The 13434-nt window shown below is 32.2% G+C and overlaps 1 protein-coding gene across 1 annotated transcript; it reads right to left on the reverse strand.

The window, feature by feature from the left end:
• Nucleotides 1-8531: 8531 nt before the first annotated feature.
• LOC149142988 (protein NRT1/ PTR FAMILY 2.9-like) lies at nucleotides 8532-12102 on the reverse strand. The gene is made up of 4 exons (XM_089447340.1): nucleotides 11778-12102; nucleotides 10552-10769; nucleotides 9753-10309; nucleotides 8532-9587 (listed from the first exon to the last, which is right to left on the reverse strand). The coding sequence occupies exons 1-4, from the start codon at nucleotides 12088-12090 to the stop codon at nucleotides 8696-8698; spliced, it is 1980 nt and encodes a 659-aa protein (XP_089303466.1). The 5' UTR covers nucleotides 12091-12102; the 3' UTR covers nucleotides 8532-8695.
• Nucleotides 12103-13434: the final 1332 nt, after the last annotated feature.

Here is a 13434-nt window from a genome sequence, read left to right on the forward strand (position 1 = left end):
ATGCAACTATAATTAGACCAATCAAGTTACGTTTAGACTAAATCTGTGAATTTTGTGCTTTTCTTGGCTTTTATTGTCAAGGTTGGTATTGCCTCAATGAAAATTTCTACACTTTTGTATCTATTGCCATCATAAATTTGCAGTTGGGTGGGGATTCCTTCGACTGCTTTGTGTAAGGTGTATTGAATATGCAGATTTATCCAAACCCATCTAAACCTGGGTTTAATATGACATGCACCTCGAGGGCAAAAGGTTACACGATGTGTATTGTTTTCTAGTGGGAGCTATGAACCCCAAGGCGCTTTAATATGATATATAAATTTTGATTATGTTTTTATGGTTTGGTTATAATTTATATAGTTAATTTGGATAACTATATAAAATCAACAATGCAAAATGCAAAGTAAGTTTTATAATTGATTACATATTTACATTAAACTTACATTTGTAATTAAAGAGAAATAAGAAATGGTTTATTTCTCATTTGGGCATTCAGTTTATGAACATTGAAGAGAAATAAGAAATGGTTTATTTCTCATTTGGGCATTCAGTTTTGATTCTATGTTTATTACGCATGAAGTTCAGATTTAGCGTTGTTGAAAATTAATTTTGTGAGTCAATCTCCGGGTTAAGTTTATAAATTGAAAAATCAATTTGTAATCATACTGACTTCTTTAACCTACTTTTGAATTTGCTGGAGAATTATTACAGTTATATGGAGTTTATTAAAATGTCATTTTGACTTACTCCTTTCAGTAAACATTAATTTTCTCTCTGGTTAAGTTTTGTTTATGCAACAAAATTAATGTCTAGTGATCCATGTAATTTTAATTAATTAGAGAGTAGCCACAGCATCTTTAATTAAATAAAATTATATATTGATTGGCAAGATCACATAAAGATTATTTAGACATTAAATTGTAATTAATTACACTGAATATAATAAATTTTATCCCACAGGAATTTTTATTATATTTATGTGATTAATTAGGATAAAATTTCATAACCTACCCACAGGAGTTATGAATTAATAAGTTTTATCATAAAGTTGAATTGAATCTGTTTGAATTGAAAATTTAGCCCACAGGCAATTTTCATGTCATTTGATTCAATTCTTTTTAGCATCATCATAAAGTTTTATTGAATCTATTTGAATTGAAAATTTAGCCCACAGGCAATTTTCATGTCATTTGATTCAATTTTTTTTTAGCATGTTTTACATTGGTAAAACATAAAAGTTCATAAAAGTTTTATTGAGTCTGTTTGAATTGAAAATTTAGCCCACAGGCAATTTTCATGTCATTTGATTCAATTCTTTTTTTAGCATGTTTTACATTGGTAAAACATAAAAGTTCATAAAAGTTTTATTGAGGCTGTTTGAATTGAAAATTTAGCCCACAGGAAATTTTCATGTCATTTGATTCAATTCTTTTTTGCATGATTTACATTGGTAAAACATGAAAGTTATTAAGCCTCAATTTAACATAAGCATGTGATCCTTTTGATGCAGCAGTACAACTTGAAAATTTCTCTGAAATTCGTTGTGACATTCCTGAACTTAAGGGAGATAACTACAAGATTTGAAAGGAGAGGATTCTCCTTCATTTAGGGTGGATGGACATAGATTATGCTATCAGGAAGGATGAACCATCGGCACTCACTAATACCAGCACTGCAGCGGACGTCGCGCTTTATGAACGATGGGAGCGATCCAATCGTCTAAGCATGATGTTCATTAAGACCAAAATTTCAGCTGGTATTCGAGGTTCCGTTGATCAACATGATAAGGTCCGAGACTTGTTGAAGGCCATTGATGAACAATTCGTCTCTTCAGACAAGGCACTTGCAAGCACCCTAATCATGAAATTCTCATCCCTAAGGCTCACCAGTGTGAAAGGTGTGCGCGAGCACATCATGCAGATAAGGGACACTGTGGCTCAATTGAAGAAACTCAAGGTTGAAATATCGGAGTCCTTCCTAGTGCACTACATCCTGAACACCCTTCCACACCAATATGGACCTTTCAAAATCTCATACAACACACATAAGGATAAATGGTCAATTAATGAACTCATGACCATGTGTGTTCAAGAAGAAGAGAGACTGGTGATGGAACAAGGAGAGAGTGCAATGCTGGCAACGCGTGGAAAGGGAAAATCTCAAGCCAATCGGAAAGGGAAAGGTAAAGCACTTCCCCAAGCTGATATCAAGAAGGTTTCCAAGTGTTTTTTCTGTAAGAAGAAAGGACACATAAAGAAGGAATGTGCCAAATATCAGAAATGGCTTGCAGACAAAGGTAATTTAATCCCGTTTGTTTGTTATGAAACTAATATGATTAACGTTAATATTAACACATGGTGGATTGATTTTGGATCAACAATTCACATTTCGAATTCCTTGCAGGGTTTGCAGAACCTAAGGAAGCCAGTGGGAAGTGAGCAAAGCATCTTATCAGGAAACAAGATGGGCTCGCATGTGGAAGCTATAGGAACATGTTATTTAACTTTAAGTAGTGGTTTTGTTTTGGAGTTAGAAAAGACCTGTTATGTTCCAAGTTTTTCTAGAAACTTGATCTCAGTTTCAAGGCTTGTACCTTTTGGATATTCCTTAAAATTTTCAGAAAAAATCTTTCAGTCTATTCTATAAATCTGATTATGTAGGGAATGGTATTTTGTCTAATGGTCTTTACTGCAAAACAATGTCACATATGATTCAATGCATGTTCACACTGGCACTAAAAGATGATGATTAATAACACTTCTTCATTAATGATTAATAACATTTCTTCATTAATGATTGATAACACTTCTTCATGAATAACACATCTTCATTGATTCCCCTCTAGTCATGGTGAGCAATTGGTTTGCAAGCTCAAGAAGTCATTGTATGGTTTAAAACAAGCATCCTCCCAATGGTATTTGAAATTCCATAATGTAATTTCTTCTTTTGGTTTTGTAGGAAACATTATGGATCAATGTATATACCTGAAGGTTAGTGGGAGTAAAATTTGTTTTCTTGTTTTACATATGGATGACCTTTTTGCTAGCAACCAATGATAAGGGTTTGCTACATGAGGTGAGACAATTCCTCTCTAAAAGTTTTGATATGAAGGATATAGGTGAAGCATCTTATGTCATTGGCATTAAGATCCATAGAGACAGATTTCGAGGCATCTTGGGTCTGTCCCAGGAAACCTATATTAATAAAATTTTAGAGAGATTTCAGATGAAGGATTGTTCACCAAGTGTAGCTCCCATTATGAAGGGTGATAGGTTCAATTTGAACCAATGCTCGAAGAACGACTTAGAAAGGGAACAAAATGAAGAACATTCCATATGCTTCTGCTGTCGGAAGCCTAATGTAGGAATGTTGGGACGATGTCAGAGTGATCCAGGTTTAGACCACTGGAGAGCTGCAAAGAAAGTAATGAGGTACCTTCAAGGGACCAAAGACTACATGCTTATGTATATCCTGTTTGAGGGTGCTTTACATGGTGTATGGCTTAAGAATTTCATTTATGGGCTTAGAATTATGGATTCTATCTCTAAGCCATTGAGAATATATTGTCATAATTCAGCTGCTGGTTTTATGGCTAAAAAAGTGGGAGTCGAAATAAACACATCGACATTAAGTATTTAGCTATAAGGGAACATGTTAAAGAAAAGAAAGTGGTCATTGAGCACATCAGCACTGAGTTAATGATCACTGATCCTTTGACTAAGGGCATGCCACCGTTTAAATTCAAGGATCATGTATTGAATATGGGACTTGGTTCCATTATGCAGTTTTTCATTGTATGGACAATGTTAATGAAGTTCTTAATTATTGTGATGTTTTTTCTCAAATTTATGTGCACCTTAAGTTGATTTGAGAAAATTCATTTAAGAAGGACCAAGAATAAACATAAGGTTTATTCATTAAGAAATTGTTGCCACATAAGTTAGAATAAGAATAAATGCATAGTAATACATGGAAGATAATACTCGGCATTAGAGGACTTATCGCCATGATTCATGTATCTATTACTTAATAAAGATTGTCAATGGTTTTTGAGACATTAAGTTTGGAAGTATGGACCAAGTGGGAGAATGTTAAGCTCCATTGATTTTACACAAAAGCTACCTTGATTTATGGAGTTGCAGCTTTTCTTAACTTATGGAAACCAACTGCAGTAGTTTCCTTAAGTTAAGAAAATCAACTGCAATTACTAAATTTATAATTGGGAGCTACTAAAGTGGTCCATTACTTTGATCTGATCTCTACCTTGATTTGTGGTTTTTCTAGCACATAGCTTTTAGAAGCTTGATGGAATCTTAGCTATATGTTCATCTGTTTGGTCCCCAAGCTTATATCTCAATCCCCTTCAGTTCTACACCATCTAGCTGAGATAGCAGAGCTCGGAAGTGCCTTCAGAATTCTTGTGTTCTTTTTCTTTTGCTTGGATTGAAGCTGGAGTGCAGAAGAAGTAGCAGGCAAGTGGACTGTGGCCTTCATCAAAACATCACCAATGGCTGGAGGTAATCCGTATCCCTGGGCATTAAGTTTCAGTGATTCTTTTCAGTTCTTTCCGCATGCAGAATCGTTGTTTAAGTTTATTAGTTATCTAACAATATGTGTTAAGAAACATTTAGTTTCTTCAATAGGAGTTTGTTTTATGAGTTTATATTATTTAAATGTGAGTTTATATTAATTTTATGAGTTTATATTATTTAAATGTGAATTTATATTATTTAAATGTTTTGTATAATTATTTAATTTTTAAAATTTTTAGATTTTTAAATCTTTTTATTTTGAAAAAAATAATAAAATTTTAATTTTTATGAAGAAAATTTAATCTTACACTGAATTGTAAAATGAACCTTTCTATTCAATTAAAAATTTATAATATATAAAATGATAAAATAATTTAAAAGTGTCACTAAATAATGTATTTTGTTTTATCCCAAATATATTAATAATGTGTTTTGATTTATCTCACATATATCAATTTCGTTTAAATGAATTTGGCTCTCTCATCTGAATAATTAATTTATTTATCAAGTATTAATACATTGTAAAATTTAATGTTAATACAAGAAAGTAGTTAGCTTTTTTTAAGTATTAAATTAAATATTATTATTGTTTTTGAATTATTAATAAAATGGCTATCGATATATAAGATTATATGAAATAATAGTCTTCAATAAGTAATAGAAGTAATAGTTTTTTGTTTAACGATATATTTTATAATTAAGTATTTTATTAAAAGATTGTATATTATTATTGTTTTTGAATTATTAATAAAATGGCTATCGATATATAAGATTATATGAAATAATAGTCTTCAATAAGTAATAGAAGTAATAGTTTTTTGTTTAACGATATATTTTATAATTAAGTATTTTATTAAAAGATTGTACTAAGAAAGAAAGATATTAGATATTTGTGATATAAGAAAGAAAGATATTTGTAATATATTTTGAGATTCTTTAATATATATATAATTTTTTTAATTAATAATTAATTAATTAATTAAAGTAGGAAAATAATAATTTAGATAAAATTATAATTTAAATAAAGTTGAGAATTATTTTTTTTACTATTTTAAAAATATATTATTAAAATGATAATTTTTAGATATTTTTCTAATTTATCTAACACTAATAAGTAATAGAAAGAAACATTACGAATAAGAAAATGTTAAATTAACAAATTGCGATGCAAGTTAATTTAATTAAAAAAAAATATTATATATATGTGAATATTTTAATGCATAAATTAAAATGAAAATCTCTTAAATAATAAATAGAGGATAACTCACTATTTTTATTAATTTAATAAATTTTAGAAAATATAAAAATATGAATTTAAAATTTTTGAAATAATATAAATTATAATAAAGAAAGAAATTCTAAATTATGAAAATTACAAAAAAAAAAAATATAATAATAATCATATATTTATGTTTTAAAATTAAAGTCACATTTCTTTATCTATAATAATATATTTTTTTAAATTTAAGTTTTTTTTTCTTTTTTAATTTTAAAAAATCAAATTTAATATATATAAAAGCAATCATTTAAATGATAGTGAGAATCAATACAACAATATTTATAGATATATAGTTATGACAATAATTACATTCATTATCATGTTATTTGGAAGAGAATTGAATTTGGGTGGGGTTGATGACAACCATTCTACTCAACTAATTTCTTTTTAAGTTAAAATTATAATTTTATTTCCTGGATTTATAATACATTTCATTTACCTTTTTCTAAATTTTGCTTAAAACACATTTTGATTTAATTGTTTTTAATAATAAGCAATTTTTATAATATAAATTATGTTCTTTAGATTTTTATTTTATTTTAAACCATTTAACTATTTTTAGTTATGATGATCATTAAGATAATGATAATTAACTTTCATTGAGATTGAACATGTACTATAGGCCTTAAGAAAGTAAGAAATTAATCAAATTTCTCTACAATTTTATTTTATGTTGGAAAAACATTAAGCTATATTTTCCAACATCACCAAAGCTTTGCTCAGTTAAAATGTCAGCGAAGGTGTGGTGTGACAAATATTTTGAAATTTAGATTTAATTTTAGTATATGTTGGATAGTTTAAGAGAGTTATTTTCATCTTCAAATCTATTAGTCTCACAAAAGTGAATGTTCATTTTCAACATGAAGCTCATGAATTTATTTTTAGTGTAACAATGTTTATTTGATTCTTTGCACTAGTCAATATAAAGAGATATCTTTTATTCTAGAGATATGGGTTGATCACCTCCATATAATACCTTAATTTCCTCTTCCCCTTCCAACTCTTTATGAGAAGACAATTCTCACTTAAACTTTGAGGTAATAATATTTTTATTATTATACTTACTCTAAAAAATGATTTATTCCTTTATTAACTAATGGTTTGTCATTGGGGTGGCTCTAAGGTAGTTCTTGCAAGATTTTCAAGCAATTTTTGGATTCCTCTTATCATTTATGTTGTTTGATCTCTTCTTATCCCTATATACATGTTCGTATTCATGCTCTAAATGGGGAAAGGTGCCTTAGGGTATATTTATTTCATTTTCTGTCATATGTTCCAAATACTCTTTTACCTTATTGATGTATTTATGCAGAAAATGATAGGGAAGAAAGGACACTCTTTCTTCACTATAATATTGCAATTATTTTCTTTCAACTAGCATCCAATGCTTCTAAACTTGGCAATAACATTCTCATAAAATATTTTCACAACAGAACAACTTTCTCACAACAACCATCAACTCCAAAGGAACCTTTATCTCTTTCACCCTCTTACAAAGGTTTATCTTAGAAATAATCCAAAATATTTTTTAAAGTCAATGAAACAACACAAGAGATTGACTTTATTATTATGGCACTCCTATACAAAAAACTTTAAGAGAATGAGGTGATTTACACTGAAATGATGTCAGATAAACCTACCTTGGCCCTTAACTCCTTTTGGTGGCTTTCTAGCCATAATTTTATCTTTATTTTCCAAAATAATTCCATATAGCTTGGCTAAAATGGGGCTAATCATAATGGTCCTAAAACTAAAGGAAATTTTTTTATCTCCACTTTCAAAAATATGTACAATGAGACTTTTCATCTAGGATTTAGTGAAGTGTTGCTTCATTGCCAAATTGAAGGTAGTATATGCTAGGGATGAGGATATGCCTTTCGATTTCAAGAAAATTAGCTTGGTAGCATTCAATGCCCTTATCTTTTCTCATTGCCACGTACTTAAGTACAAACTCAATGTCTTCTAGAAAAAAGATTGCATTCTCTATAAAAAAAAAAAATGTTTAAAAATGTACCTTGACATGAAAAGATTCATAAAAAAAAAATTGAAAATAAATCATATTGTTTTCTTTAGTTTTATAAATTAAAATTTCTTTCCAATTTATCCTAAAATCCATATTACATAAGCACAGTAACCCCTCTTACTTTCTATTTACATAATGACTTTGTTTTTAATGAAAACTTTTTTTTTAATTTAAAAATTTACCAAAAGAACATTATTAAAGATTTTTTAATAATTTTATATGAATTATTATAAAAAAAGTTAATTATTTTATTTTAAGTTTGCATGACACGTAATGAAAGTAAAAATAAATTGTAATAAAATTATGATATAGATTTTAGATGTTGCTTTATAAGTTAAGAAGTTTAAATCCTCTATATTTTTATTATAAAAAATTACTTTTAATTATTTAAAAATAAAAAATTACTTTTAATTATCAAAATAATTCTTTATAGAATGTTCTAGTATTTTTTTTTTTTTAAATAGAATGTTTGTGTATAGTAAAATATATACACTACTGCACATGAATACAAGTCATAAAAAAATTTGCAGCTTCATTAAACTATAACAAATTATTACGCTTTGAAAATTACACAAAGAAATATAATGGTATGAAAAAATTAAAATTAATCAACACGATCATGCAACTATTTAAATTTGTGATTACAATAATAATTTGTATTAAGAATTGTTATCAAATTAACAAAAAGTAAAATATGATTCCAAGCCTTGTAACCTGAGAATGGATGCTAACTAAACGCTCCTCGGACATTAGCTATAGACTAATTAGAGATGAAGACATCAATAGCATAACTCTGACCGGACATGGAGTATCAGATACAGATAATTATTGTTTTGCATGAAGAAAGTACACATATGCAGCCTATGCAGGAGGTGAGATCTGTTTATCTTGCCCGGTAATGGATGTCTTGGCTGTTTGATCGTTGACGGTGGCTTTATATCGGTACCAACGAGCAATGATGAGGAAATACACCAAATTGAGAGTCCCATATCCCGCTATTAGCCAGTAAAAGTTATCGAGCTTGGCCATGTTCAGATCCTGCGCCAGCCAATTATGGTGACCGGGGCCACCGGTCGTCTTATGCACAATGCTCACAATGAGACTGCTGAGATAATTACCCAGAGCCATAGACAAGAAGAAGAGTGCACCCGCTATACTCCTCATGTTTTCGGGGAACTGACTGTACAGAAATTCGATCTGTCCGATTGCACTGAACGCCTCTGCGAGACCGGCCACAGAATACTGAGGAACCAGCCACAGTGCTGACATCGTAATCCCGTCCCTCGTTTTCTCCATGAATCCGTGGCTTAATGCCACGTTCCGCCGCTTTTTTTCTACCGTCGCCGCGAAGACCATCGATATGACGGCGAGGGCCATTCCAATTCCCATTCTCTGTAAAAGTGTTATGCCCTTGCCATCCTTCGTCATTCGCCTGGAGAAGGGCACGATAAATCTGTCGTAGATGGGCAAAAACAAGGTGAACGCTAGCATAGTGAAGATTCCAAAAGATCCTGCAGGGATCTGGAAGTGCTTGCCCACGTGTCTGTCCATCACCTGTGCCTGCAAAACCGACAATGTGTTTAGCTGTGCTAGACACACAAAGATGCTGATCGTGCTTGACCATATGGGCGCTATTCTTATCACTGATTTCAGCTCTTCCACTTGCTGTAGACTGCAGAGTCTCCATGGAAAGGCCACGGACCCGTCTTCTTTAAAATCATGTGGGATTTTTATAGAAGCCTTGTTCAGAAACCTGAAAAATAGGTACCCAATATCCATCAATTGAACCATTCATAGTGAAGAAAAGGGACTAGTGTTATATTATGTTCTATATATTTTCTGTTAAAAACAATCATAGCGACCACAAACAGTTGACATATACTGCAAAATAATTCATACTTTGGTTATGTGAGCTTACATGAATTGGTCTGTAAGAGCCATCCTTGATTTCAGAAATCCAATGTGTGGTGGGTCATAGTAGTCGGATATCTGCGAAGGCAACGACAAATGGCGCTTTCTTACTGCACCAACCAATACTTGAAGGAAGCTGGTGAGTGAGCTTCCTTCTGGTCTAACACGAATGTAGAGCTTCGCCCCCAGAAGGAAGCTTGTGACAGAAAGAAACATGAGACTGGTGGGGATAACCAAACCCCAACCCCAGCTTACATTATCTTGAATATATACTATGATTGTGAGTGCCACCATCATGGATATGGTGAATGAAAAGTAATACCAGTTGAAGAAGCTCTGTATACTTCTCTTCCCCTTTTCGCTCGTGTAATCAAACTGATCTGCTCCAAAGGCTACAGAACACGGTCTGATACCACCTGCTCCTATGGCCATCACTGTAAAGGAGGAATAGAGCAAGGCATTTTGACCTCCAGTTGCAAGTTTACACGGGGTCCCTGCATTGACGTTGCATGGAGGCGGCCTGAACTGTGGAAATATGGCTGTAAGTGATAGAATACCCATTCCCTTCACAAAAAACACAGCAGATAATTAGATGGCTGTGGGGGGAACACGTTTTCCCCTTCATGCCACACAGACAGAGTACTTACTGCCTGCAGGTTCAGCTTTTCTGCTATATGAAACACGAACAAGCTAAAAGATTTATGTCAAATTACCCAATATTGGTTAGAATCGATTTCTTGACTTCATACAATGTTTTTTTATGCTACAGCTTAATACAGTGGTCCAATATAGAAAGAGCAACATACGATGACAGATGCTATGCAGCCGAGAGAAATAGTCCAGTATCTGCCAATGTAAGAATCAGAGAGAAACGCGCCTAGAAGCGGGGTAAGGTTCGCCGATCCCAACCACACGTTAATAACGTATGAAGCTGTCACACTTGGCATGTGGAATTTGCTTGTTAAGTAGACAATCAAATTTGAGGACAAACCCAGAGTTGCTAATTTCTCACAAGCTTCGTTTCCTGTCATTTCAACACGGACGAATCCAACTCTATCATAAAAGATACCACCAAATTAAAGGCATATACGGAAAACAAACTCTGCAACTATGAGAAAAAGAAAAAAACACATGCCTATCCTTGCCCGATCAGGATGAATCACACAATTAACAATGAAATTTGGAGGTAGAGAGGCTAAAACTGATAAAGTTAAACATTGTGATACGCGAAGAAAAGCGAGTTTTGAACTGGTGTGGTTTTGTTATCTTTGTTGTACAGCAGTAAATTATAGAAAATTGGGTTGCCATGAATCTATACTGATTGTAAATTAATTGCTTCTATCATATTAGATCTTTATTTAAAATGATATTTTTTTTAAATAAATCTATACTGATGGTAAATTAATTGCTTGTAGAAATAACTGTGTAAAATATGAAAAAAATTTAGTAAACACTTCACTCATCACTATCATCAACTACAAACTTGAAACTTCTAAACATTTCCTCTACTCTACACAGTTATACTCTAGACTCTACATAGTTATTTTTAGAAGCAATTTATCTACCATATAAATTCAAACCATGCAAACCTACACACTCAGATATCTAATTCTACAAACTATGCCAACCTATACACTCAGATATCTAATTCTACAGAGTTCAAGGTGATATTGAATGAAGCAGAACCGCAATATATGTTCACACTTGCAAAAATGAAATAGGCAGGGGACTTGGACCATGGCAGCAACGCATGGCTCCTCATGGAGAGAGTAAAAAACCTAGCAGATATATTATGAAGAAGAAGAGAATTTGAAGAGTGGTATTCCGAAAATCCACAAGTGCTATTTTTAGTCGATATTTCGAGTCTCAAAACCAGACTCATTATCAGGGCATCACAGTCAAGAAAAGGAAGGGAGACTTAGATTAATGACCAAATAAATAGGGAAGTTTTGGTATGAGCAGGCATTGACCTACACATATTCAAACTGCCCTGGTGATAACATTAATGACACCAATATGGGTAGTAATCCACCTATGATAAAAGGCATAGTTTTCCATCCTCCTTTGCTGCTGTGATCAAAGGATCCCTCCACATCTTTCTCCCCTTGGTTTCTGTGATCGAAACCCAAGATCGATTCCACCGGGACTTTGGTTCCACGCCCATCACTTGTGAAATTGCTTCCCTCCTCAGCGTTGTTACCTTCAATTACACTACGCGTTGGATCATGTAATTTTGGTAGAGCTGGTAAAGAACCCAACTCCATCTGGCTCTGGGCAGCCATGACTCTGCAAGCCAGTGTGCAATCTGTGTACGAGGGGAAGGAGGGACAAGAGCACAACCACATGAGAATGCCCAGTAGGCTCGCCCCATCTATTTATGGTAGGAAACCAACTTACGAAAGGATACATCATACGCAACTAGTAAAGCATGTCACATCAAGATTGGCCAAGTGAAGTCTAGCATTTTTTATTTCGTAGTTTTTTCATACAATGCAAACGATCTTTATCGTAAGTTCACATGCCTCTGGCGCGTTTATCAAGTATGTCAATTTAATTTTGATTTCTCGAATCAACTTTACAAGAAAAGGAATCCAGAGGTGGGTGGGTACGTCGACGCAGAATCCAGAGGTGGGTCGGTAAGTAGAAGCAGAAGAGTAGTTGGTAAATTATTAATGTGTTTTAAAAAAATATATATTTAAAAACTATAATTAACTAGATATCATGTTAAAAGGATAAACATTAGATATCATGTTAAAAGGATAAACATTAAATATCAACGAGTGACGTTTTTTGAATGGGAAGAGATTTTTATTAATAAAAAGAAATATCCCTTGGTTTTTTAAAGTTTAGGAACTCTTTATAAAAGGATTATAACTTTTGACCAAGTAATTACAATTAAGAATATACTTAAAAATTGGTAAAGGTATTTTGGATTGGGGAGGAAATAATTTTGATATTGACATGATTTTCTCTAAGATAACTAACTTTTCTTTATTTTCTTGGACCAAGTTCTTAATGCTCTTATATCTTTTTTCCTATCCTCCTTACCATCTTGGGGATGTTTGAAAAATTGTGTCTCAACTCCAATTCAAACCAAAATGAGTGTTGTATGTTTGGTGGTGTGGCATGGATTACAGATCTTTATTGAAACAAGTTTTTGTCAAAGCAATAATGCAGGGAACATATAGATCCATGTCTTCTATGAGGTGTTTAGTCTTATCCTTTTCCATTACTCACCTAGATGGCTCCTCTGGCAGAGAATTGTATAGATTAGCTTCTAGATTCTTTTTATCTAGCTCTGTTGGGGGCAACAAAGACTCCAAAACACTACTTATAACTGGTGGAAGACTGATTGATTAATTTTTTGTATTGAGGTCTTGTTTGAAGAGTAGAGAGACACAAACCTCTTTCTCTTTATGAGTTGATTCACTTGTAGGTAAATCCTTTGCAATGAGAGGACAATCTTTAAAAAGATGTCCATATTCATGACAATGCCTGCATCTAAATGACACATAATTTTCATAATTCATTGTCTGTTTCCAAAGATTATCCACTGAAGCTCAAAGAGGTTGTGAAATATTTATATAGAACTAGATCCCTGCATAGGATGTGTATCTATGTCTCTTTATTTCCTTAGGAAACTTGATGCTACCAATGGAATTAACAATGACTTCAAGGATTTCTTCCTC

This window comes from Pinus tabuliformis, chromosome X, assembly GCF_031772625.1.
Source record: "Pinus tabuliformis cultivar Carrire ecotype Pingquan chromosome X, CPIR1, whole genome shotgun sequence".
Taxonomy (NCBI): domain Eukaryota; kingdom Viridiplantae; phylum Streptophyta; class Pinopsida; order Pinales; family Pinaceae; genus Pinus; species Pinus tabuliformis.

Coding starts and splice junctions, on each gene's coding strand:
- LOC149142988 (XM_089447340.1), bottom strand. CDS start 12,090: ATGTGGTTGTGCTCTTGTCCCTCCTTCCCCTCGTACACAGATTGCACA. Junction 10,770..11,777: donor AACTATGCCTTTTATCATAG/GTGGATTACTAC, acceptor TTGAAATGACAG/GAAACGAAGCTTGTGAGAAA. Junction 10,310..10,551: donor GCTGCATAGCATCTGTCATC/GTATGTTGCTCT, acceptor TTTTTTGTGAAG/GGAATGGGTATTCTATCACT.